Source organism: Electrophorus electricus, chromosome 3 (assembly GCF_041902795.1).
Source record: "Electrophorus electricus isolate QZ-2024a chromosome 3, ASM4190279v1, whole genome shotgun sequence".
Taxonomy (NCBI): Eukaryota; Metazoa; Chordata; class Actinopteri; order Gymnotiformes; family Gymnotidae; genus Electrophorus; species Electrophorus electricus.
The window spans coordinates 4,336,854-4,360,171 of NC_137499.1; the positions used below are offsets into that span (position 1 = coordinate 4,336,854).

Genomic DNA, 23,318 nt, shown 5'->3' on the forward strand with positions numbered 1-23,318 from the left:
TGAGCCAGGAGGAGGCAGGACTTGCCTGCGACTTGCCAGAAGGGGAGGAGCGAGCCGGCCTCCCATTCTCCACACTGTCCACCTCGTCCTTGCTGTCAATCTGGAGTACGGCAGTGCAGACAGACAGACGGGGGGGAGGGGTTAGTGCCTTGGCTACAGAATGGGGCGGAGCCTAGCGCTGTTCTAGTTGAGCTGGGCTCAGATTCTAGGGCCAGCGAGGGCATACCTTGTAGTTGTGAGCGCTGAGGTACTTGAAGTGCCCGAAGCAGACGTGCGACAGGCACACCACGATGGTGATTATGAGCACGACGAAGGTGAACATGGACGTCGGGGTCAGGAATCCTGCCGGTGGCAGGAAGAGGACGAAAAGAGAGGCAGAAAGGTGAAATGCAAGGCATGCAGACACACATACACACACACACACACACACACACACACACACACACACACACACACACACACACACACCCATCTTCCTCACCTGTGCGTACAGTGGAGAAGAACAGCAGCCAGGAGAGGCAGAGGATGGGCGCGGCCACCACTTGATTGACAGCTCCGGAGTGGATCTTCTTGTCCAGTTTGGAGGGCAGGTATGCGTAGTACATATTGTACCGATCTACCAGGTGCTTCAGGAGCATGTACATCAGGCCTGGGGTCAAACAGGGAGTGAGGCAGAACGCAGGTCATGTGTTTGATACCGATGCTCAATGACCGCAGGAACCATTGAAATTAAAGAACGAAGGTTGTGATGCCCTTTCTCCTGTTACGCGTCACTGTTCCGACTGGACTCCACTCTGAGCACCGAGGTTCAGCCTTGCCCGACTGTGGCATGACATGGTGCGAGATGCGTTAGGTAGTTACTCAGAACATTAGCTGCAGCCATTACTGCAGGGTCAGAAAATGTTCGCTGCCATACGTTCAACATTTCAGCTGCAGTTGTTACTGTGTTTTTAGAAGGCCTTACCTGTTGTCATTACATTCAGACGTGTTAGCTGCAGTCGTCACTGCACCGATATGTTAGCTGCTATCAATACTTTGTCGTTAGAATGTTATCTGCCATCAGAACATGGTAAGTGCTGTTACTTCTGTGTCGTCTAACGCGTTAGCTGTTCCGCTGAAACATTAGCGATGTGGGTGTGGCTGGTGGGCGAAGGTGTAGACCTACAGCACCCTGCTGCTATTCCACTTGTCTGCAGAGCCAAATCCTCAACCACTCGATGACTCATACTGCCTCAAATCCAGCAAGAGAGGTGTGTGTGCGCGCATGCGCGCGCGCGCGTGTGTGTGTGTGTACCAAAGAGACAAAGGGAAAAATACGCAAGCCTTTACTTTGTGTCATCGTCTCCTGGTTCGTGCGAATTAATATGTACAGATCTATATTTAACACACACACACACACACACACACACAGTGTGGGTGAACATCGATGGAGCTATGCAGGCAGGGACTGTGCTCCTCCTCATCCTCATCCTCCCATTCGCACATGCAGTGGGTCACCAGCAGGGGGCCTCCCCCCAGTGAACGGCGCATGCGATCAGCTCCTGGGCTTATTTCTTCATTCCCCACCTTCACTAGCTGTTTCATCAGCCTTGTTTTTCTCTCTCTGTCTCTCTCTCTCTCTCTCTCTCCTGGGCTCTGCTGCTTTCGGGACTGCTCACTCACCGAAGGGCACGATGATCGGGCATGTGATGCTGTATGTCATAACAACAGTGAAGACGCACATCATCCAGGCGTAGGCAGCACCGAACTGGAACTCATAGGCCTGGTGCTGCATGGTCACACACACACACACACACACACACACACACACACACACACACACACACACACACACACACACACACACACACACACACACACACACACTCTCATCTAAATAAACAGTCTACAAGGAAAACCACAAAGGGAACACAAGTGGTGCAGAACATTGTGTACACTAACTGTCTGACATTGGGTGTGGTGTGTGTGCGTGCACGTTACCCATTTGACATTAGTTGTGCATTTGTGTGTGTGTGTGTATGTATGTGTAGGTATGTATATGTATATATGTATGTATGTATGTATGTATGTGTGTATGTGTATGTATGTATGTGTATGTATGTATGTATGTATGTATGTATGTATATGTATGTATGTGTGTGTGTGTGTGTGTGTGTATGTATGTATGTATATATGTGTGTATGTATGTATGTATGTATGTATGTATGTATGTATATGTGTGTGATACCCGTTTGACATTGCGTCTCTCAGCAGCAGAGCGAGCAAGGCACAGACGGATCATGTACATGAGAAGGCCTGGAATCCGCAGTAGATCCATGGCGTTCCCGATGAACGCCGACGCTATGACGTAGTTCACAAAAAATGCTCCGTTATCAGGCAGGAACACACACCTGCAGCAGAGTGGAAGGCATGAGGGAATGGCACTGCTGTCTGCACGCAGCACATGCAAAAACAATAGCAGAGAGGAGCCAGGGAGCTGAACCACGGCCAGGGCGCACGAGGACCGGAACATGGCGCAAAGGAAACACTGCACAGACTGTCTGTCTGTTGTATCTTTTTGCCGGCGACTTGGTACAGCTGACTGGCTGGTAGACGGAAGACCTGAAGGCTATATTTTATTACCATGAAAGTCTCCAAACAATGTGCAAAATATACTTCTCTACCTCGAAGCATTTCAAAGTCTCAAATCACTTTTAAAGAGAAGTGAAATATTTGTGTGTGTGTATTATGAATAAAGTCTTCTTATGCCAATTCACTTAACACAACATGTGAAGAATCAGGAAGCAAACTGAACTTACTCAAATCTGACAGTGGCAAAAGCCAGGAACTGTGTGTCAAACAGCCAGCGGAAGAACACATCCAGACTAGGGACAATGAAGCCACAATTAGCCTTCTGGAATTTTCCATCTTAAACCATATGATACTTGAAAATATCTGTAATATCATAACAGTTATATCACATTACCATAACTACATTATGTCAATATAAAAAAGGACAACAGTAATAAAATACAGGAAAAGAAATCGATCTGTTTGAATGTCTTCATCAGAACTCTGAGACCGTAATGAGAACTTTGGTAAACTGTTTATCAGTTGCAGTCGTTTTCTGAGGTCGTGTGGAGCACTGGTCTGGTTAAGCAGCCTATTCTCACAGCCTTTTACTTTAGCTGGAATCACCAAGGCAATTAGAAGGCACTAAATCTCATTTGCAAAGGAAGTAACGCAGTCGGTAACTGGGCAGAGAATTTGTCATGATCCAATCAATCAATGATCATGTCCCAGTTGTAAATAATTGTAAGTATTTACACACGTTATTCACTTTAATAAATCTGGCTGGTTGTGTCTTATAAAAGCCACACCGCTTAATTCAGATGTTCTAACTATCTCCAGTTAGAAGATGATATATTTAGGAAGCACAACTTGAATTATTGATGCAATTTGAGCACATATTTAAAAAAAAACACGATCGCAGTAATTTCCTAGTTGTCTCTGAGCACTCTTGCTGAAAGTATGAGTGCTAGGAAAGTATGAATGAGAGAGTCACAGAGAAAGAAAGAAACAGTGAGAGAGGAGGGGATAGACACACACACACACAGAGAGAGAGAGAGAGAGAGAGAGAGAGAGAGAGAGAGAGAGAGAGAGAGAGAGAGAGAGAGAGGTACCTGCTGAGCCCAAGTGATGGCAGCAGAAGGACCATGAAGATGAGAAATGTGTAGCATTTGTGCATTGTGGTCCTGTTTTCTCCTGACCTGAGACACAGACACACACACATACACACACAGGTAAAGTTTCTATATTTAAAAAACTTTCATTTCAGATTCCCTGCGCCGTCCCATCCGACGGCTGCCCCACGGCTGATTCCGCAGCCAGAAGCGCCTGGCCTCACCCCATCCCGACGAGCAGTGTTGGAGACAGTGGAGAGGCAGGTTACAGCTGCCTTAGGATGGCAGCCCTCCTCAACCTAACAGTGAGTGTGACTGCCAGCTAAAGTGCAGCTTCTCCAGGAGTCCTTCAGCATCAGTGAAGCATTTTAAGCAATCATCTTTCTTTTAATGCATTTTTCTTCTTTGGAGTCATTTTTATATTTCATTATTTGTTTCTATTTAAATTAAATGCATTTTATTTTATTTAAAATAAATGTTTTTAGGTTGCTTTTTTAAGGGGCCCAAACCTTCTTACGGTGATGGATCTTGGTATCTAATAAGCTTTATTATTTACATTTTTTATGTCTGTGTAAAGCACTTTGAAGTGCCTCTTATGTGCGACACAAATAAACGTGCCTGGCCAGGAAATCATGACTACCAGCATAGTGCCACGATGAGATCATCATGTGCCACACCGAACACCTTGTGATTAATATCACACTAGGACACGGAGGCTTAGCTTGTTGACCCTTCCGCTGCCATGGCAAGTGCTACAGGAGTGTTGGAGCCGGGCTGGGCTCCTCCTCTACCTGGTCCAGTGAGCCTCGAAGAAAGCAGAGTAGTAGACAATGGTTGGCAGAAGAGCAGAGAAGGCCCACAGCAGAAGAGTGGGGAAGAACTGGGTGATGATGGGATTCTGGAAGAGAGATGCAGAGAGAGGCAAACACAGTTTGTGAGAATGAGAGAGAACAAACTCCTAACACACGAGTACGGGTCGACGAGTCTCGCTGGCTTTCTTCCCCGTCTGTGCAACGTCATGTCTGCGGTTCTCTAGTCTTCCTTTGGGTCGTGCTTCCTCTTACCTCACAGGTTTCCTACGGAGCACAGCTGGAACGTGCCGTGAGCATGGACCGTGCCCAACATAAACAAAGGACAATGCCAAACTAAGGAAGCCCAGTTCACAGCTTACTTTCAGCCTCATCTCTCTCACGTCAAAAGGGCGACTGACGTGCGTTGCATTGCCTTTCCTGAAAACTAATATATAACGTGCAACAAGTGATTCCAGCAACTTCCTCACGAAGCATAAAATGATGGGCAGTAATGCAGAATTCCAATTAACCTAGAACTTCCCAAAACCTTTTCTTTTTTGTTCTTCCCTGCAAAAAATGTTCTCTAAAAGTACAGTTCACTGGACTATTGTGTCGGTCCAAGTTCTCCCTCCTGAGATGAACTGTCCATTTGAGCGCTTTAGCATGTTGACTCCTGTGGTCTGAATGTTGGGTTCTGATTGGCCACAAGTAGGACCCTGATGACTGATTGGCTGAAGCCCTGGATCAAGGTCTGAGGAAGTGATGCCATTAGTTGGTGAAAGTACTCGCTCCCATGCATAAAATTGGTCCATATTAACTGCACTGCACTCACTGGTAGAATTACACAGGTTCATTACAGGCATGTAAGGTGTTAACAGTGACGTCATCTATGAATGTGTTATAAAAGTTGAGTAGAACAGGCTTACATTGAGGTATTCCACTGGCTTGGTGACGTTAAACTTGTCCATAGTAGAAATGATGATGGCGGGGGTAGTGAGGAAGAAGAGCAGGATGAAGAGGATGCAGTTGATGACAAAACAGCGAATCCACCAGGAAACACCTCCCAGAGATAAATGCTCCCTGCTCAAACACACACACACACACACACACACACACACTCAGAACACACTGCAAAAACAGAACGAAAGATGCATGATCTCATAAACCAAGTTAGCCCCCCTATAAAAGTTACAGTCTCTTTCCAGAATTGTTAGGTGCAGAGTAACAGTTGTGATTGTGTTCTCATCTCAGAACATTGTTTATGCTCGCGTATGTCCACCCATACTCGTCAGAGAGATCGAACTTCTTCACAGATCACTTGCAGGATGGGAGGCGGAACATCTACTAGCATTTTTCGCTCAGACAGTATGAGGTGTCAGAAATTACAGAGCGATATTGAACGTGTATATATATATATATATATATATATATATATATATATATATATATATATATATATATATATATATATATATATATATATATATATATATATACACACACACACACACACACACACACTAGATATGGTGTTACTGACCATTCAAATGCAAGTTTAGCATGCTAAACTGGACATGCATGTGTGGCGTTCCTGAACGTGCGTACACTCAGACACGCGCATGCACACACATGCACACCCTTTTTCCTGGCTTGGCTGTATGGCATTTTTTTTGCCTGGCTGAGACACCGAGACACCAGCAGGTGATGTGAATGGCAGGAGAGGAACAGCAGCTGCCCGCCAGCAAAATGGCATCAGCTGGGTAATGAGCTCCAGACAGCACCCCTTCCCCAGATAGCGCTCCCACACTGTCTCACTCTGTCCGTCTCTCTGACAGACACACACACACACACACACACACACACACACACACACGCGCAAAAGTATTCAACCCTATTAAAAGTGGGTGACACTTGCAGATTGTTCCTGCTAGGATTTTTTACTGCAAACCAATATGCTCTTGAAGTAAATGTTCAAAGTCAACATTCATTATGCCAGCAGATCTTTACAATAAAAATTCGACTCCTTCAGAGTTTTCTGGTATTACAGTTTTACACGTGCTGAGGTAAAATTTCCACTGCTGTCACATGTCCTCCAGGTTGTTCAGAGTGGCTGAATAATGCCCATGCACCGCAATTCAACAGTGCCACTGCTGATTCACTGGAGTGAGATCTGGATTTGACTCGAACATTCTTGTACTCCTTTGGGCTCATTGTCCTGCTGAAGGTTTGTTAGCAGACTGAAGTCTTGCAGTACTTCCTTGTATTTTACACCATCCATCCATCCATCTGTCAGTTTTAACAAGACGCCTGGTCTCTGCCCCACAACACCCCCATACTTCACTGTTGGAATGGTGTTTGGCACAAACCTGACACTGCCAATTCTTCAACAAACATAGTACTTTAAAAAAAAAAAAAAAAAAAAAAAAAAAAAAAAAAAAAAAAAGTTTCATTCAAACTTTAGATTTCCAGGTCTTTTTGGTTTTTCTTTTCTTTCTAGGAATACAATACAGGTCAGCTGTAGGCAGAGCTGATATAACTGATTGGTGCAACTTTACTCCAGTCTCAACCACTAAACCGTGACGGTCCTTGAAAGCAATTGCTGGTCTGTCTATGGATCCCCTCACAAGTCCACTGCTTGCTACGCTGCTGAGGTTGGAGGGCCGGCCTTTGTTTAGGCAGTGGTGCGGCCTCCATTTCCTCACGGTTATCCAAACACGCATATTATTTTGTAGTCTTATCCTGTCTTGTGCATAGATCGTTATCTCCCAGTTTTCCATGAACGCTCCGTTTTCACAGCTTTCCTTCAGATCCACAGTCTGACCAACGGCACCTGAATTAAAGGGATCATGGATGCAGAAAAGGTGAACCTGTTTGAGGACTCACGGAGTCCAGTTGCCTTTGTTACGGTGATATCTCTCGTCTGTGTAAACATGGTGCTTCCACAGCACAGCGGCTGAATTCTTAAAGAAAACAGCAACTTTAGCTGGTGATTTTTGCCACAGAACATTTTCTTTCCTAAACCATCATCACTAAGAAGTTTTGAGGGTTAATCTTTAAAAAAAAAAAAAAGAACCCCACACCACCATTAAATATCAGTGTCATTCATAAGCCAGACAAATGGGATGGACTTAAGGGGCTGAATATTATATTCTATTCTTTCTTTTCTTTTTTTTTTTAAAATTAGGTTCATACTTATTAGCCAATATATTAGCCATTTTTTGTCTCTTTTTCTGACTCAGTGGGAGATAGAATGACAGACTGATGGAATGACAGAGCAACAGAGAGACGGCCCAGTCCGAAGGACAGAGCAACACACCGAGCGACAGACAAGTAGGTGAGCGGTGAGGATAAGGGCTGCACAGCTCACCAGCGCACATTCTGGGGGTCGGGGGCATAGGTCACACTCCAGCTGTTGATGTGGAGACTCTCGCTGAACTGAGAGGATCGCGGCTCCTGACGGCACTTGCAGCCCTGACACTGACACGCGTTAAAGTCTTTCAGGATTCTGCCGAGACAGAGAAAGGGAGGATTGAGTTTTTCATAGAGCTCAAACTCTATTTTTGCGTTGGCAGACTGTTTAGTTAAAAAAGCAACACTTCACAGCAAAACACAGTAAAACTAAAGACACGGAAGAATGTGGTGACAAGCAATGACTTTTTCTGTGGGCGTCTTATGAAAAGTACCTAACATTAAGAAATTAATTATTTTTTATTTGAAACTGGACTAGATTCAGTCAAATGCACAATTCTTCTAAAGAACACTACGAAACCACCATACACAGACACACACACACGGTCTGCAGTCACTCACACAGCAGTCATGGCCTCGTTCTGGAAGGTGACGAATGCCATGCCCAGTGGCTTGGTGTTGACCTTCTCTTTCTCCTTCCTGTACTCCTCCTTCAGTTTGGCTTCCAGCTTGGTGTAGTAGCTCACCGCCTCCTCCTGCAACACGTGCACAACACGTCCACGTCAAGCTGAGGGATGCCCGAGGACTCCGCATGCGCCACACCATTATTCGCTCATCTCGTTATTAGTTGTTGCTAGTTTTGGTGCCAGCGACTAGATCAGCATCTGGCTGTTGGAGCGGCTTCTCCTGCCCTGGCCTGCAGGGGGCGCTATCCAGGTGCAGTGTAAGAGGGAGGACGTGTGTGACGGGTGGAGCGGGGCACAGTTCACCTCCTCACACCCTGTGATGGCACAGCAGCACAGGTGGCCACACGGCTTGGGGTTGATCATGGTGGGCATGTGCTCCTTCGCCATCAAGTCGGTGAAGAACTTCTTGCTGCGCTCCGTCTTCTTCCTGTGGAGCCGCACACACACGCACGTTCTTTCAGCCTTCACCAGTCCCTCACGTGGCAAAAAATAAAATCAATCAATAGTAAAATCAATCAATCAAGTAGTCAGGCTGCTGGACACTGAGCCATTCAGAAATGGTTTCTACTGAGTCATCACTTGGCCCAAGCGTTACTCAGTGTAATCCATCCATCACACGAGATGAATACAGGAAATGCTTTTTTACAACCTTCCTCAACAGCTTTTCAAAATTGGTAAAAGAGGTTTTTAATATGTCAGAATTCAGGAAGTGCAAATTCAGCGTTAAATCTGAAGACAGTAAAACGCATACGAGACAGACATATGCTTTTGACTACTTCGCGTAAATTCAGCCTGAACAGCCTTAAACTGTCACGTCCCTCCACGCCCGAGTCCGGCTGGAGCGGAAAGAGCTCCTTACCTCTCGGCGTTGAGGGCCATGAGCTTGGCTACGTTGTAGCAGATGCGTGCCTCCAGGACGATGCAGTTCTCGTAGGCCTGTCTGTGGGAGCAAGACCGCAGGTGTCATTGGAGCAGTCCGAGAGTCTCATGGCCACGAGGACCACAGCAAGCTCGGCTAGATGCAAGACTACTTTGTTAAATCCCAACCCAGCCTGAGCGTGAGAGGGGGTTAACATGGTAGACTCCATGTTGTAATTCGTGCCTGTAAACGCATTGGACCAATACCAAGATTGAGGTCATTTAGCCTCTTGCTAAAAAGCCCTGGTTTAGGTAGAAAGACATTTTTGCCAGCTGCCGAGCGTATGTGCCAAGCTGGTGTTCTGTTCACATTGCTATGTGCGCCTGGGGCTCTTAACTAAGGCTCCTGGGGATGAAGGGATAGGTACGTGCCGCATGAGCCACTAGCACTCTCACTGCAGCTGACACCTACAGTGAAGTGGGAACCCAGTACTGACCACTTCTTCATATGTGATCTCATTAGCGAGAGAGAGAGAGAGAGAGAGAGAGAGAGAGAGTGCATGGGTGAACTGTAACTTACTCAAAATGCTGCTTTATTTGGATCTCCTCTGCATATTTCGAGATGCCATTTATAAACAATGTGCGTTTCACCTGCGGACACAAAAAGGGAAAAACTCTAACACAGTAGCGAGAGCGCTGTGCTGCAGAGGTGTGCGTCTGATGGGAGAATATGGGTCAGTGCTGTAGACAGCCTTCATGCATATTTCATGAGATGTGCTCTACAGAGACAGCGCAGTGTGGGGTAAAGGACTCATTAAACGCACACATACTGCCCTGTGTCCATCCACAGTGGCTTGTTCATATGTTTACACAGTCCTATTACTGCACTCTTAAGCTTAGAAGCAATGCATATACAAATATGGCAGCTTGTGTATTTAGGCGAGTAACATTTAGGCGAGTAACACCGCTGGTTATCTGGAGGGTGTGTAAAGTCCGCCAATGACAGCTTTGGTTTTTGGGTACATTAAACGTATTGCTGGGATTATGGTTTTATTCTGGTATGTTCCGTTACGGAAATTACCAGGTCGTCCTCCTTGTAGTGCATCTTGGAGGTGTGGCGTCTCATGCTGTAGACGGTGAGGAGCAGGTACATGAACGCAAACGACGTGTGCAGCCACAACAAATTATTCCTGCAGGACGGCAAGAGAAGTGGCTCAAAAAACACCAACGCAGCCTTCATGTCAAGAACCCAAATTCAGACATAACATTAAAACAGAAAGGGAACGATTATGTAAACATGCAAATATGTAAATATTCTAGTACATTATTTGAATAAGCTTCATTACAGTCATGCTCTTGATTGGGTTTAGTGCTGCTCTGTTGCAAAGGGATCTGATTAACAGCACGTTCTCACCCCGAATTCAGGTTTGCTATTGTTGTCCGCCCAAAGCTGTAGGCGTTGTTTTCTGCAGAACAATGAGGGGAAAGGGAAAAAAGTGTTACTTTTGTGTAAAGGCATGAAAGACAATACCAATGATGGCAATGATGATGAAACTCAGGGTCGAGATCAATATGGGCCAGACAGCAAAAAAAAGAAACAATCCAAAAACACCACTGGCAGCGAGCGAGAGATTGGTAGGAAAAAATATCTTGAGGCCAGAAAGAGTTGGTCTGCATATGGAGCTGAGCTCTCATCAGGCACTGCCCAGGTGAGTTAACTAAACAGCAAAAGAAAGAAAAAGAAAAAGGACCTTCCCAGGACTCTCACACACCCAAACTCATAGAGCTCCCCATTTCTCACACAGAGCTCCCTATTTCTCTCCTCCGTCTCCCCCCTGCCCACCCACATTTCTTTTGCTTCACTTTGCCTGTTATCTCGTTCCCCCGTGTGCACCGCTGTGTTTTCCTCCACTCCATTCTGGTCCTCGTTTCCTCACTTGCCCGTGACAGGCACTCAATTACCCGCTCGCAGACAGAGTTCAGTCCCATTAGTGGAGCGGAGCGAGCACGCGAGCACGCACACACACACACACACACACACACACACACACACACACACACACACGCCCCTCGTAACCTACAGCGAGCTGCTCCGGCGGACCGAGCGCAACGAGACGGGGGCAGGGACAGCACCAGCCCGAGTGCCGATGCTAGCGTCAGCTCATTAGCTGCTAGTGGATGAGGCACGCCCCCCCCCTCTGACCCCTGGCCCCCGCTCGAGGCTCACTTTAGCTCTTCAGAGGCCCCTCACTCGGTCCGCCGGCGTCGGTCAGGAGGACGGTCGGGTTAAAGTGCCGAGCACGCCAAAGCCGCTCGCGAGCAGGCTGAGTCACGCCACCAGATCTCCCATAATTCTCTGGGAAGGTTATAGAGGGTGGGCTTGCCAGAGCGGCACAGCGGGGCGGGGAGAGAGGGACTAACGGCGAGGATGGGGCGGCAATGGTACAGGGTACTGAGCCAATCAGCAGGGGCCGCAGGGACGCACGGCCTCCTGCACGAGGGGGGCTTTCGCAAGGCTTACGATAACAGCAGCAGAGGGAAGAGAACATTCGAATGCAAATGGAGAGTAAAAAAAAAAAAAAGAAGAAGAATTCTGTAATTTCCTGCCCGAGAGGTTGCCCGGCTGGCCAGCTCTTGGGTGGCCATCGCTCAGGTCTCCCAGACTCACCCAGCAGGTTTCCGGAGAAGTTGACCGGCAGTACGATGCCCACAGACAACACGCCCACCACCACAAGCAGGCCAATGATATGCCGCTGGAAAGAGAGATAATGCACGGCATCTTCACCACACTTCTCACGGATCTCCTCATCTCTACACACACACACACACACACACACACACACACACAAAAGAATGCATTGTTGAATTGCATACTAAGCTGCATTCACCCCTACACATAACTCACTGCATATGCCTAATTATTAAACTGACCATAACTCAGAGACAAAGAGAATATTTATTGCAGCAGATATTTCTCCAAATCAACTCAAGTGATGGAGGATCTGGGATGTGTTATAGACTTTTGTAATGTTATAAAATGTTACTGGGAGACACAAAGTTTTAGTATGCAAAGCCATAGTATATCAAGGAAAAATATTACTACAGTGGCCAGCTGCAAAAGATCAGTCAACACATCCTTTATGAAATACTTCCCAAAAAGCTTTGCAATGACCACCCCAGTAAAATACAGTAAAGGGTGCTGAATGAAAACACCCCTCCCGCAACCCACCCCAGCAGAACAACCACCTGATTTAAATTGCTACTTACTTTATTCGGAATATGGCAGTCAGCCAGGAACAGAAACCCTGCAGAAACAGCAAATACAGAGTGATGAACATACTCACAGTTAATAGAATGCATGTGCACGCATATGCACACACGTACGCACACAAAAAGGTGATGTCTGAGGCATTTCAAATCACGTTTCTGGGGGTATGACTAAGCACTAGGCTTAAGTTGGAATAAAAGCCAAGCACCAGAAAGCCATCTCCCTAAGAGATTTGAAATTACTTGCATAAATATGCGTGTGTGTGTGTGTGTGTGTGTGTGTGTGTGTGTGTGTGTGTGTGAGACAGAGAAAGGGAGTAATAGTGAAAGAGAACCAGAGAGAGTGAGAGAGGGAGTCAGCATGAGGGAGGCAGGGAAGCCCCTGTGTGGAGGAGGCTGATTGAGAAGGTAGTTGGTGAACTGGGCTGAGTACCCGAGGGTTTAGTTCAGGAGCACACCACCCATGACCCCACCTCTACACCTCAGCCTGCATCTGCTCCAGAGTCCATCGTGACAACCTCCAAGCCAGCCTCCTGTCAGCCAGGGTGTGCGTCACACTTACTCAGCACTTTCTGGAGTGGGGGGTGGTTTACGTTTCTGGGATAGAAAGTGCTTATTCATAATGAATTGGGTGAACGGGTCTGTTTTTCAACCCCCAACACCCCCCCCCCCCCCCCAAGAATAGGGGGAGTTTCCTGCTCAAGGACATCAGCAGTGTGAAAAATGCTGGATCATCACGCGTGGACTTTTATGTGCGGAGCTGGACGAGAGGCCGGGAGACGACTTGGCCCTGTAGCAGTTACACTATATATGGCTGAAGTGTGGTCAGTTGCCAAGGGCAGAGTCAATAGTTATGGGCGATGGAGTGAAGACACACACACACACACACACACACACACACACACACACAGTATCTGTAGCTTTACAATATATGTAAGGCTCAGAGAAGAAAACAGAAACATCATACACCTAACCACAAGTGCCCTCCTTTAAAACACACACACACACACACACACACACACACACACACACACACACACACACACACACACACACACACACACACACACACACACACACACACACACACACACACACACACACACACACATACACACACCAGGATGGCAGTCAACCTTACTCCGCTTTCTAATCCTGCATTATTTAACAGGTAAGAGGCCCAAAGCCAATCCCACCGTCTCTCCACGCCCTCGGGCAGCGGGGGGGGGGGGAGTTTGAGGGGGGTTTTCAGCAGGTGCCTTACGTTGTCTCGCTGTTCGAAATCCACGGAGCTGGAGACAGATGTGAGGCGCTCGTATCGATCTGGCGTTTCTGAATGTAATGCTGAAGCCACGCTGGAAGAGGGACAAACAGAGAAAGGCAGAGGAAGAGAGAGAGAGAGAGAGAGAGAGAGAGAGAGAGAGAGAGAGAGACACACACAGACAGAGAAAGAGACAGAGACAAATTAGCCAACACATTGAGTCAACAGTGTGACAGGGACATGGATACAGAAGATTGGGAAGTAGAAGTAGTTTGGTAATCTCTGGGTATTTTGAACTGAGGCACTAAGGAAGCTGGACTGGTGGCATTCCTAATCACTGTCCACTCTTGCCAATCTGGGCCAAGATGGCTGAATCTCGGGAGGCTACGCACTCCAGGGAAGCCCCACACTTGTACCTTGCAAATAAAGGCAAAGAGCTACAGCAGTGCGAATGGCCAAACCACACAGTGGATAAGGATGTGAACGTCGCTCATAGGAAGTCCATTCATTCCAGCTTTCCAAATCACATTTCATGCAGTTCACACACACACTCTCTCTCTCTCTGAAGACATACTCTTTAGACTAACTGAAGCACATACAGCTCCAATGTGGCAGTCATCTGGGTGTAAGGAGTCAGGAATCTTCGCAAGCTCATGTTATCCCCCCCCCCCCCCCCATCTCTGCTTTCTCTACGATGATGACTCCCGGTCCTTTTCCAAAGAACTATTAACTTTCCGTTGTGTCAGCGAATGGAATATGATCAAATGCCATAAAACATTAGGCTTTAACTATCGTATTTAAAAGTTACAAAGCAGGCTGGGATTAACGCGCTTTGTATTTGTTGGGATTATTGTCCTTGAACTATGTGCAGAGCAGAGAGAAAATGTGACAAACTACTTTAAACACAGTCTCCTGGGGTTCTGGATGAGCAGTCCCACTAGGTCGACCCACAGAGCGAGCGGAAGTATTTGAAATATGTGTGTAGGCCAAAAGAATCCTGGAATGAAGCATGCAGTATATTTGCATTATGGCAAACAGCATGCCCGCAAGACCGCTGCCCCAATATATCACTTAATCGGATTTGATCTGCGATGCGCAAGAGGACAATGAAGCATCAGCCTTATTCCGGACTACAACCAAATCCACATACGTGTGTGCGCACGCACACACACTCACACGTGTGTGTGAGAGAAAAGTCACATCCACCACCTACAATTTCCAAACACTAACTGCATTACCCACAGTTCCAAGGTAGGCTAACTAATGATCATTCATGGGAGTGGAAAACCACAAAATAAACACCAAGGACACACACACACACACACACACACACACACACACACACACACACACACACACACACACACACACACACACACACACACACACACACACACACACACACACACACACACACACACACACACACACAGGATAAAAGAATTGCGCATGTTGGGAGTCTATTTGCAAAGTACACACACAGCAATGCTTGGTGGTGGGTGATCACTTCAGCGTCAGGAAGTCATGTACACACATGTACACTCAAAACAGAAAGAGGAGTTATCAGTGGAGTGTTAGAGGTCAAAAGGTACAGCAGGGAGAGGACACACGGCATAGCACTCCACACCCCCCCCCCCCAAACACACACATGCACGCGCACACCCGATATAAAGGAAGAAACGTGTTGTTAGTTCACCCATTAGAGGAGGGTTAACAACCCAGGAAAAGCCAAATAGAAAACAAACCCCTCGGATAAGTGTGAACGACATGAGAAGGACATACTATTCCCGCTCCTCCAGGCCGTTTGCGAATCGCTTCTTCTGTCTTAGGAAAAAAATAGAGGCAGTTACAAAAAAGTTAACTTGACGGACAGTGATTGAAGTCAACACATAAGACACCTTTCAATATCTGTGTAAAAAAACAAAAAAAACCCAGTACCTGAAGAGGAAGGCATGTCAAATGAACACAGCGAAATGCTGCACTGATGGGTACGAGACCCCTCCATGGCCATCACAGCACGACCGATGACAAAGCTCGTCAGAGCACTTTTTTTTTATTTTACAAAATCGGAATGAAGGCCATAAACATACTCTTGAATCTGGTTCTGAGCATGTATCAACACATGACTACCGCCACACTGTTTCCAGCTGGTACTGAATCTGTTCCTACAGATTAGCCACAGCAGAACAGGGAAGGCAGACACACAACAGAGGGAGTCCACTCTAAATACAGGAGACGCACACTCATTACGCTCCCTTTACCCAGCTAGTTATCCAATGGTCTTACTGGGAATTTAAAAAAATTAAAAAATCCAGACCATAACCAAATATGCTAAAGTCAACATGCCCTTAAAATAGGGTTGTGCAATATGGACAAGGAAAAAAAACAAAAAACGATATTGCGATTATGTTGTTAATATTATTGTTGCAATATGCCTCACCCATTACAATATTGGTGAACTTTTTTTTTTATTTCAACAAGATTTTTGTAAAAAACACAATTTACCAAAACACATTTATATTGACACTCAGAGTTAAATAAAAACTATGATTTGCTAGAGCTCACTTTTCTGTTGCAGCTGACTGTGATATCATTATCACAAAAGCCAACATTTCTTCCTGCATGCAGTCCCATCTGGCTTTGGTGTGAGGTAAACGCAACAGCAGGGGTCCAAGCACCACTTCCTGAGCCTGGCAGGATGGTTGCAGCATTGAGAACTTACAATACACAGGAAGTACTCGGCAACAAAAATCAGAAGCGGACGCGACTTTCCCAAAGGTTGTCGCAAGTCGATACATGCGGGATCACTGTGTAGCCTCTAACAGTGAAGATCGTGAGACAACGAGGCATGTTGTGTCCCAGATGTGGCAGGTTGCAGGAGGTGGGATTTTAGCACCTGCCGGCATCTCTGAGCTGCACACAGAGCTGGGCAGATGAAAAGGGCTTTTCAGTTTCTGCCCCAGAACAAGAACAATCCGATTGGCGTCGGTCAATGGCCCGGATGTGCCGATATCCTAAATGTCCGCTGTAGGCTGCTGAAAGTCATTTAGGGCGTAGATGATGGAGATCGGATGCTCAAGGTTACCCTGACCCACTGATGCTCAGGGTTTGAAAAAAAGGGTTTTCTGAGCCACTAGTTCCCCAACAAGAAGCGCAGATTTAAAAGTACGCAACCATGTTGGGCTCTGGCTCGATTAACTTTGGTGTAAATCGGCAAGCAATAAGGCCGAACCAGTCGACTTGCTGCAAAATGATGTGATGCTGGAGGCAGGGGCGGATAGCGCCGTGAATGTCTCATCAGAACACGCAAAGAGAGAGAAAGAGAGAGAGAAGGAAAGGGGAGAAGGAGAACTAAAGAGAGAGGGAGAGAGAGAGAAGGAAAGGGGAGAAGGAGAACTAAAGAGAGAGGGAGAGAAAGAGAGAAGGAAAGGGGAGAAGGAGAACTAAAGAGAGAGGGAGAGAGAGAGAGAAGGAAAGGGGAGAAGGAGAACTAAAGAGAGAGGGAGAGAGAGAGAAGGAGAACTAAAGAGAGAGGGAGAGAAAGAGAGAGAAGGAGAACTAAAGAGAGAGAAAGAGAAAGAGAAGGAAAGGGGAGAAGGAGAACTAAAGAGAGAGGGAGAGAAAGAGAGAGAGAAGGAAAGGGGAGAAGGAGAACTAAAGAGAGAGGGAGAGAGAGAGAAGGAAAGGGGAGAAGGAGAACTAAAGAGAGAGGGAGAGAGAGAGAGAAGGAAAGGGGAGAAGGAGAACTAAAGAGAGAGGGAGAGAAAGAGAAAGAGAAAGAGAAGGAAAGGGGAGAAGGAGAACTAAAGAGAGAGGGAGAGAGAGAGAGAAGGAAAGGGGAGAAGGAGAACTAAAGAGAGAGGGAGAGAAAGAGAAAGAGAAAGAGAAGGAAAGGGGAGAAGGAGAACTAAAGAGAGAGGGAGAGAGAGAGAGAGAGAGAAGGAGAACTAAAGAGAGAGGGAGAGAAAGAGAGAGAGAAGGAGAACTAAAGAGAGAGGGAGAGAAAGAGAAGGAAAGGGGAGAAGGAGAACTAAAGAGAGAGGGAGAGAAAGAGAAAGAGAAGGAAAGGGGAGAAGGAGAACTAAAGAGAGAGGGAGAGAAAGAGAAAGAGAAGGAAAGGGGAGAAGGAGAACTAAAGAGAGAGGGAGAGAGAGAGAAGGAAAGGGGAGAAGGAGAACTAAAGAGAGGGAGAGAAAGAGAAAGAGAAGGAAAGGGGAGAAGGAGAACTAAAGAGAGAGGGAGAGAGAGAGAAGGAAAGGGGAGAAGGAGAACTAAAGAGAGAGGGAGAGAAAGAGAAAGAGAAGGAAAGGGGAGAAGGAGAACTAAAGAGAGAGGGAGAGAAAGAGAAAGAGAAGGAAAGGGGAGAAGGAGAACTAAAGAGAGAGGGAGAGAGAGAGAAGGAAAGGGGAGAAGGAGAACTAAAGAGAGGGAGAGAAAGAGAAAGAGAAGGAAAGGGGAGAAGGAGAACTAAAGAGAGAGGGAGAGAGAGAGAAGGAAAGGGGAGAAGGAGAACTAAAGAGAGAGGGAGAGAGAGAGAAGGAAAGGGGAGAAGGAGAACTAAAGAGAGAGGGAGAGAGAGAGAAGGAGAACTAAAGAGAGAGGGAGAGAGAGAGAAGGAGAACTAAAGAGAGAGGGAGAGAGAGCCAATTGTGGGCTCTGGAAATAATCACACACAGTTGCACTGTACAGAACAAGCATAAACTGAGGGAGGGAAGTCAATTTGCATGTCGCTTCCCAAAACAGATTTCTTTACGGAACAGATGGCATTTATGATTGTGGCTTAATTCACTCCCCTGAAACTCCACCCCCCACCTCCACATGCCCCACCACCCCTACCAGTGTCAAGAAACCTGTTCTTTCTCTCTGGAGGAGTAAGGTGGCAGGACAAGGCAAAGGAAACTGAGCGAAAGACCCATGAAAAATCCGTGGATGGGAGGAGACGGAGCAGCAGCCTCGGACTACGGGGTTATTTTTGATCCACAAACAGCCAGTCTTGTAGAGCTGGTTTTTCCTGTGAGGCTAATAAGCAGTGCCTCCGGATACAGCCATTAACAGTCTGCTAAATGAAAATCCCTGCAACCTTTGTTTTTAATAACCGTGAAAGGTGTGGCAAACACAAGTCCTATCTGAATGAAAGGCAAGCCCCAGCGTGCATACTACTACTCTGATGTATGTTACAGTAAATGCATGTCTAGGAGCTTCCGATGGCTTAATCTGTCATCAACGGCAAAGCCAAGTGCGCGTCAGGGCGCGTGCACACGTAGTTTCAAAGCCTCGGAGGACTCCTCTACAAACACGGAATTCCTCCAACGCTGCTGATCCCCTCCACAAAACATCCCACACAGACAAATTTAATAAGTTCTTCCAAGAAAGTCTGCCAAAATCAACAAGAGTAATTCAATCAGAAATTATTTTTCTGTCCATGTTTTCTCTGTCAGTCACTGACAACCCCACGTTTAGAGAGAGAAACCTCAGCTGGCTGCCTGCTCCTGGTTTTTTTCTTTTTTGGTTCCAGTGAATAACAGTCCTTCCAGGCCACCATAGCGGACAGTTACTGATTGGCCAAGAGGAGATACATTAGCACAGTGAGTTAATTGGACTAGGAAAGCCCCCTACATTCTTCATGCACAAAAACCCCCATACCAAGCAGTCCATATCCTGAGTTAAGAACAGTTATCCCAAGGGTCTTCTGGGGAAGCCCTGATCCACCAGCCAGATGACCTCACCTTCACTACAGTTAAGGTAAAAAATGTTTGTCCCTTGATGCACTGAACTGGCTTTACTGGTCTGGATCCTCATTACTGAGACTGAGTCATAATGGAAAAAGGAAAAAGTGGACAAATCAGACTTTTCCTCTGTAGCAGTTTTCATCTTTTTGTATAAACATAAAATGAAGTGGAGGGACTACCCCCCCCCCCCCCAAAAAAAAACCAACCAAGCAAACAACAAAAAATCGTGGCCCTAAAGACTAGATTAAGAGATTAGGAGCAGCCTTCATCCAAGTTGTTAATGTTAGTAGTGATTCTCCCGTCATTAGTACGCCAGGCTCTCACTGTAGACCAGATCTGGGAAATCAGCCCAGAAACAATGAGGAACAAGTGAATGGCCTTATGGAGCAGTGCAAATCCCCTTTCATTACAAATACACATTAAAGTAATAAACTACTGATGGAAAAACCTAAGGAAATACACATTCTTCCAAACTGTACTTAAGTAAATGTAGCTCTCCTTTGTTCACTCATATTCAGTAGTTCTAGGCTATTAAGGAAGGGGAGACTGTCCTTTGAGGCTCTACATGAAAAAGGTGAAATTTCATTCACAAAAAAGTGGCAGCACAGCACCTGAGGTGGCGTGAAATGGCCCCTGCCAGTCGATCGCAGTTGTCTGCGCGGAAGCGCTCTGTGATTGGAGGTTTGGTAAGGCTGCGGCAGAGGGCGAGGCCCTTACCTGTCAGCGTCGGTCACCAGGGCAAGCCGGCCGTAATCCCATGCCACCTTCCTCAGGATGGAGAAGACAAAGAGCAGAACCTGAGACAGGGGAGAAACAAGGAGATGAGGCTGAGATGGTGAGTGTGAGCAGGTGTCCAGTCAAGCTACTGCAGAGGTCAGTGCGTAGCAACCAAAGGTGTGAAAGCGATGGGCGGAGTCTGTGATTTAAAACGGGCCTTTGGTGGTATCTCCCGAGGCCTGACATCATCTTTATGCATGTAGCGTTTCACAGCAGCGTACAGTTTGCGCCGGCAAACGGAGCCAGAGTGGTACTCGTCAGCGAGAATATGGGTCAATAGGACAGCCCAGTGCCCAACGAGGAGCCCAGTAGGTCGGACTCTCCTGCTCTCGCTCTGAGGTGGCGCTCCGCACAGCAAGAACTTCCCCAGCGAGGCAGGGTGAAGCGAGCGTGTGGAGACCAGCGAGGGGAGTCAGAGCTCAACATCAGACTCGCGCAGCTCAGAACGGTGATGTCAACAAACAAAAACGAAAAATGGAGCAGTAGGGCGCTCTTTTTGTGTACTGAAACAGTGCCATTAAGGTTCACGGCTGCTGTAAAGACCTGTGCAAGGGGAAAAAAAACAAAACAAAACACAAAAACAACAAGGAAAAAAAAAAAAAAATCAATAGAATCTCCCTGGGCGTGTGCAGAGGAGGGACGTGCTCACCAGGAAGCACATGAAGTCAAGGGCGAGGACAGTGGGCACGCCCCCGAAGGGCAGGCCCTGGAGCACGGTACTCCGGATACGTGCAGAGTAGCAGTAGTCTTTGGAGGAGTTGCTGTAGCAGTTGGCCTGGCCCGCACAGGCCGACGCCACCAGTATCCCCATTGTCACGAGCGATAGCCCGCCTGCTCACTGCTGCATCCTGTTGAAGAAGCTGAGTGAAAGAAAAAGGGAGAGAACCTTTAGGTATTTTAGCAATTTAGCATTTTTTCTTTCTTCTTATTATTATTATTCATTTTCCAGTCTTTTTGCTTCTTTACTATTCCTATCCTGACCAAGTGTTCTTTCATGATAATTACAGGTTGTTGCACCTTTTCATGTTGATTATTGTTAAAAGTATTGTTACATTCATTCATGGTGTGTGCATTGGCAATGCTGTAAATTAATATAGTTAGTTATTCAAATAAAGCTTATTAAATTGAATTGAATTGAATTTAAAGAGGGGGGTGGTAAGGGAAGAGTGATTCAGCAGGTCAAGAAGACATGAGCACTAATCATCTTACTCCAATCTGCTTAAGTGCACAGTCAAACTGGAAAATTTGTGTTGAAGGCAAACGGATGCCTGCCTCCCCCTCAAATTTACATTTTTACATGGTCAGTCCAAACAGAGCCAATGGGACTCAGATTGGCATAGCAACAGGCTCAACACCACACATACACGCTGCCAGGAGACGAGGAGAACGCAGTTAACAGAGCCACTTTGGAAGAGCAACCCAAAGACTCCTCCATCAGTGTGAAATTATTACACAACACCATTGCTTTTCACATGTGCATCTACAATAATTCATATCAGACACTTTTATCCAGAGGAACTTACCAATGAAGCAAAAATACAATATAAGCATATTGTATATAAAGGATTTTGCTATGAGCAATGCTTATGCTGTCATTTCCATGCCTCATAGGAGGCAAATCCGACAGCCCAAGATAGGCAGTATCCTAGCAGCCACTGTTGCTAATATCTGCAAAGGACCTCCTCCTTCTGTTTCTTTTCAGCCCAATTAGTGGAGAAAAGCATCACATCACCAAACATTTCACAACCTCCCTGAAGGAGCAATTGCATAAGAGCCGCTTTCCACCTGATGCAGTAGAACGACGTCGCAGTGCCCTGCTCTGATGCCGCGCCTCCTCTCGGCTTGACGGCGTGCGGCAGCGACCACGCGAACTGCTCTGCCCGAACTGCCGAACAGCAACCCCCACCTCTTCCCCCGAGTCCACCTCTCACCTGTTCCATCAGCCTGAGCCACCCATTGGCAGGAGTTAAATAAGCAACTAGCATTGTTGGAAGAGAAACACGAGGATGAGACTATTTAGGTCCTGAGGGGAGCCGAGGCTGAGACAAGAGCCGCAGTAACTATGTTAACCGAGAGAGAGAAACACAGACACCTTAATAGAAAGAGAGAGAGAATCACATTGAATACAACAGCATTAAAATGGTAGAAATGGGGGGGGGGGGGACAGAGAGAGAGAGAGAGAGAGATGGGCTTGGCTACAGCAGCCCTGCAGCAGATGGCTCTGCTAGACTGTCCGCCACACTCACACAGTTCCAATGACAGTGCAGCCAGACCCCTGCCCATCTTGTCTCTCCAATCATGCTCAGATCACCAACAGTCAGGGTGAGTTGGAGTACAAACAGAGGGAAGAGACACAAGTTCACTCAATCCAACGGCGCACCCCCAGAATAATCCCAGGGATAATGTGCGGGACCCAGAGAACACTGCCAGCGTTGCCATGGCAAAGTTCCGTCCAAAAGCAAAGGAAGAACAGAACCCTACAGGCCTCTACAACCTTGAACAGCTAGCCTGTGGTTGCCGGAGCGACAGCAAGCGAGCTGCTGCACCTTTCGGTGTCCTCTGGAGTGATGAATCAGACACCTCTGAGCTGCGAGCTCTCGGACCCGTTTCCAGGATAGCGCCGCACGGCACGGCCCAGAGCGTCACCACTCCAACTCAGGTCTTCAGCTCGTAACTATGGCCTTTCATGAGCCGGACTGCACCAAGAAGAGGAAGTGTGTGAGAACCGTTTGACCACAAACATGGCAACAACTGTGATCAAACCGCTTGGCGCACACGGTGTGTGCTGGTACTAGCTGTTCCTCCCTCCCCCTGCAAGTGACAAGCTGTGCTTGGTTTGTAATTCCGCACCACTAACCCTCCTGAGTCACACAAAAGCATTTCGGGTTTTTCTGCTCCTCCAGCGCCGGCTTTGATACGCTCCCACCGAGGACACACAATTAAAGGCACCAGAGAGCCGAATTTGGTGCAAGAGTGCCGCGCCAGTGAAAGAAAAGTGCACCAAAAAAGCGAAAGACCTTTCCATCCTATTTATTTACACTTACATCGTGCTGTTGACGTGCATGTGTATCACATGGACCCAGCCAGCTGAGCCAGGA

The 23,318-nt window shown here is 46.9% G+C and overlaps 1 protein-coding gene and 1 long non-coding RNA gene across 11 annotated transcripts in view; one reads left to right on the forward strand and one right to left on the reverse strand.

Moving 5' to 3' along the window:
* The window catches only part of tmem63bb (transmembrane protein 63Bb), a 36,718-nt gene that overhangs the window by 4,178 nt on the left and 9,222 nt on the right, over positions 1-23,318 (reverse strand). For 4 of the 10 annotated variants that reach the window (XM_035527065.2, XM_027011755.3, XM_035527075.2 and 1 more), the window contains exons 2-23: positions 20,870-21,080; positions 20,161-20,240; positions 15,497-15,538; positions 13,718-13,808; positions 12,454-12,491; positions 11,855-11,997; positions 10,601-10,652; positions 10,268-10,376; positions 9,767-9,837; positions 9,188-9,268; positions 8,632-8,755; positions 8,264-8,397; positions 7,821-7,958; positions 5,380-5,533; positions 4,454-4,560; positions 3,663-3,749; positions 2,799-2,864; positions 2,228-2,390; positions 1,663-1,768; positions 482-649; positions 227-342; positions 26-100 (exon numbers count right to left, since the gene is read on the reverse strand). In XM_035527065.2, the coding sequence (XP_035382958.1) occupies positions 26-100; positions 227-342; positions 482-649; positions 1,663-1,768; positions 2,228-2,390; positions 2,799-2,864; positions 3,663-3,749; positions 4,454-4,560; positions 5,380-5,533; positions 7,821-7,958; positions 8,264-8,397; positions 8,632-8,755; positions 9,188-9,268; positions 9,767-9,837; positions 10,268-10,376; positions 10,601-10,652; positions 11,855-11,997; positions 12,454-12,491; positions 13,718-13,808; positions 15,497-15,538; positions 20,161-20,240; positions 20,870-21,031 (2,307 nt within the window). In that variant the 5' untranslated portion in view covers positions 21,032-21,080. The other 6 variants (XM_081709908.1, XM_035527088.2, XM_081709914.1 and 3 more) reach the window with 6 other exon arrangements.
* LOC145656917 (uncharacterized) lies at positions 243-1,865 on the forward strand. Its single transcript, XR_014122509.1, has 3 exons — positions 243-382; positions 494-590; positions 1,668-1,865. It is a non-coding gene; the product is annotated as an uncharacterized LOC145656917 (long non-coding RNA).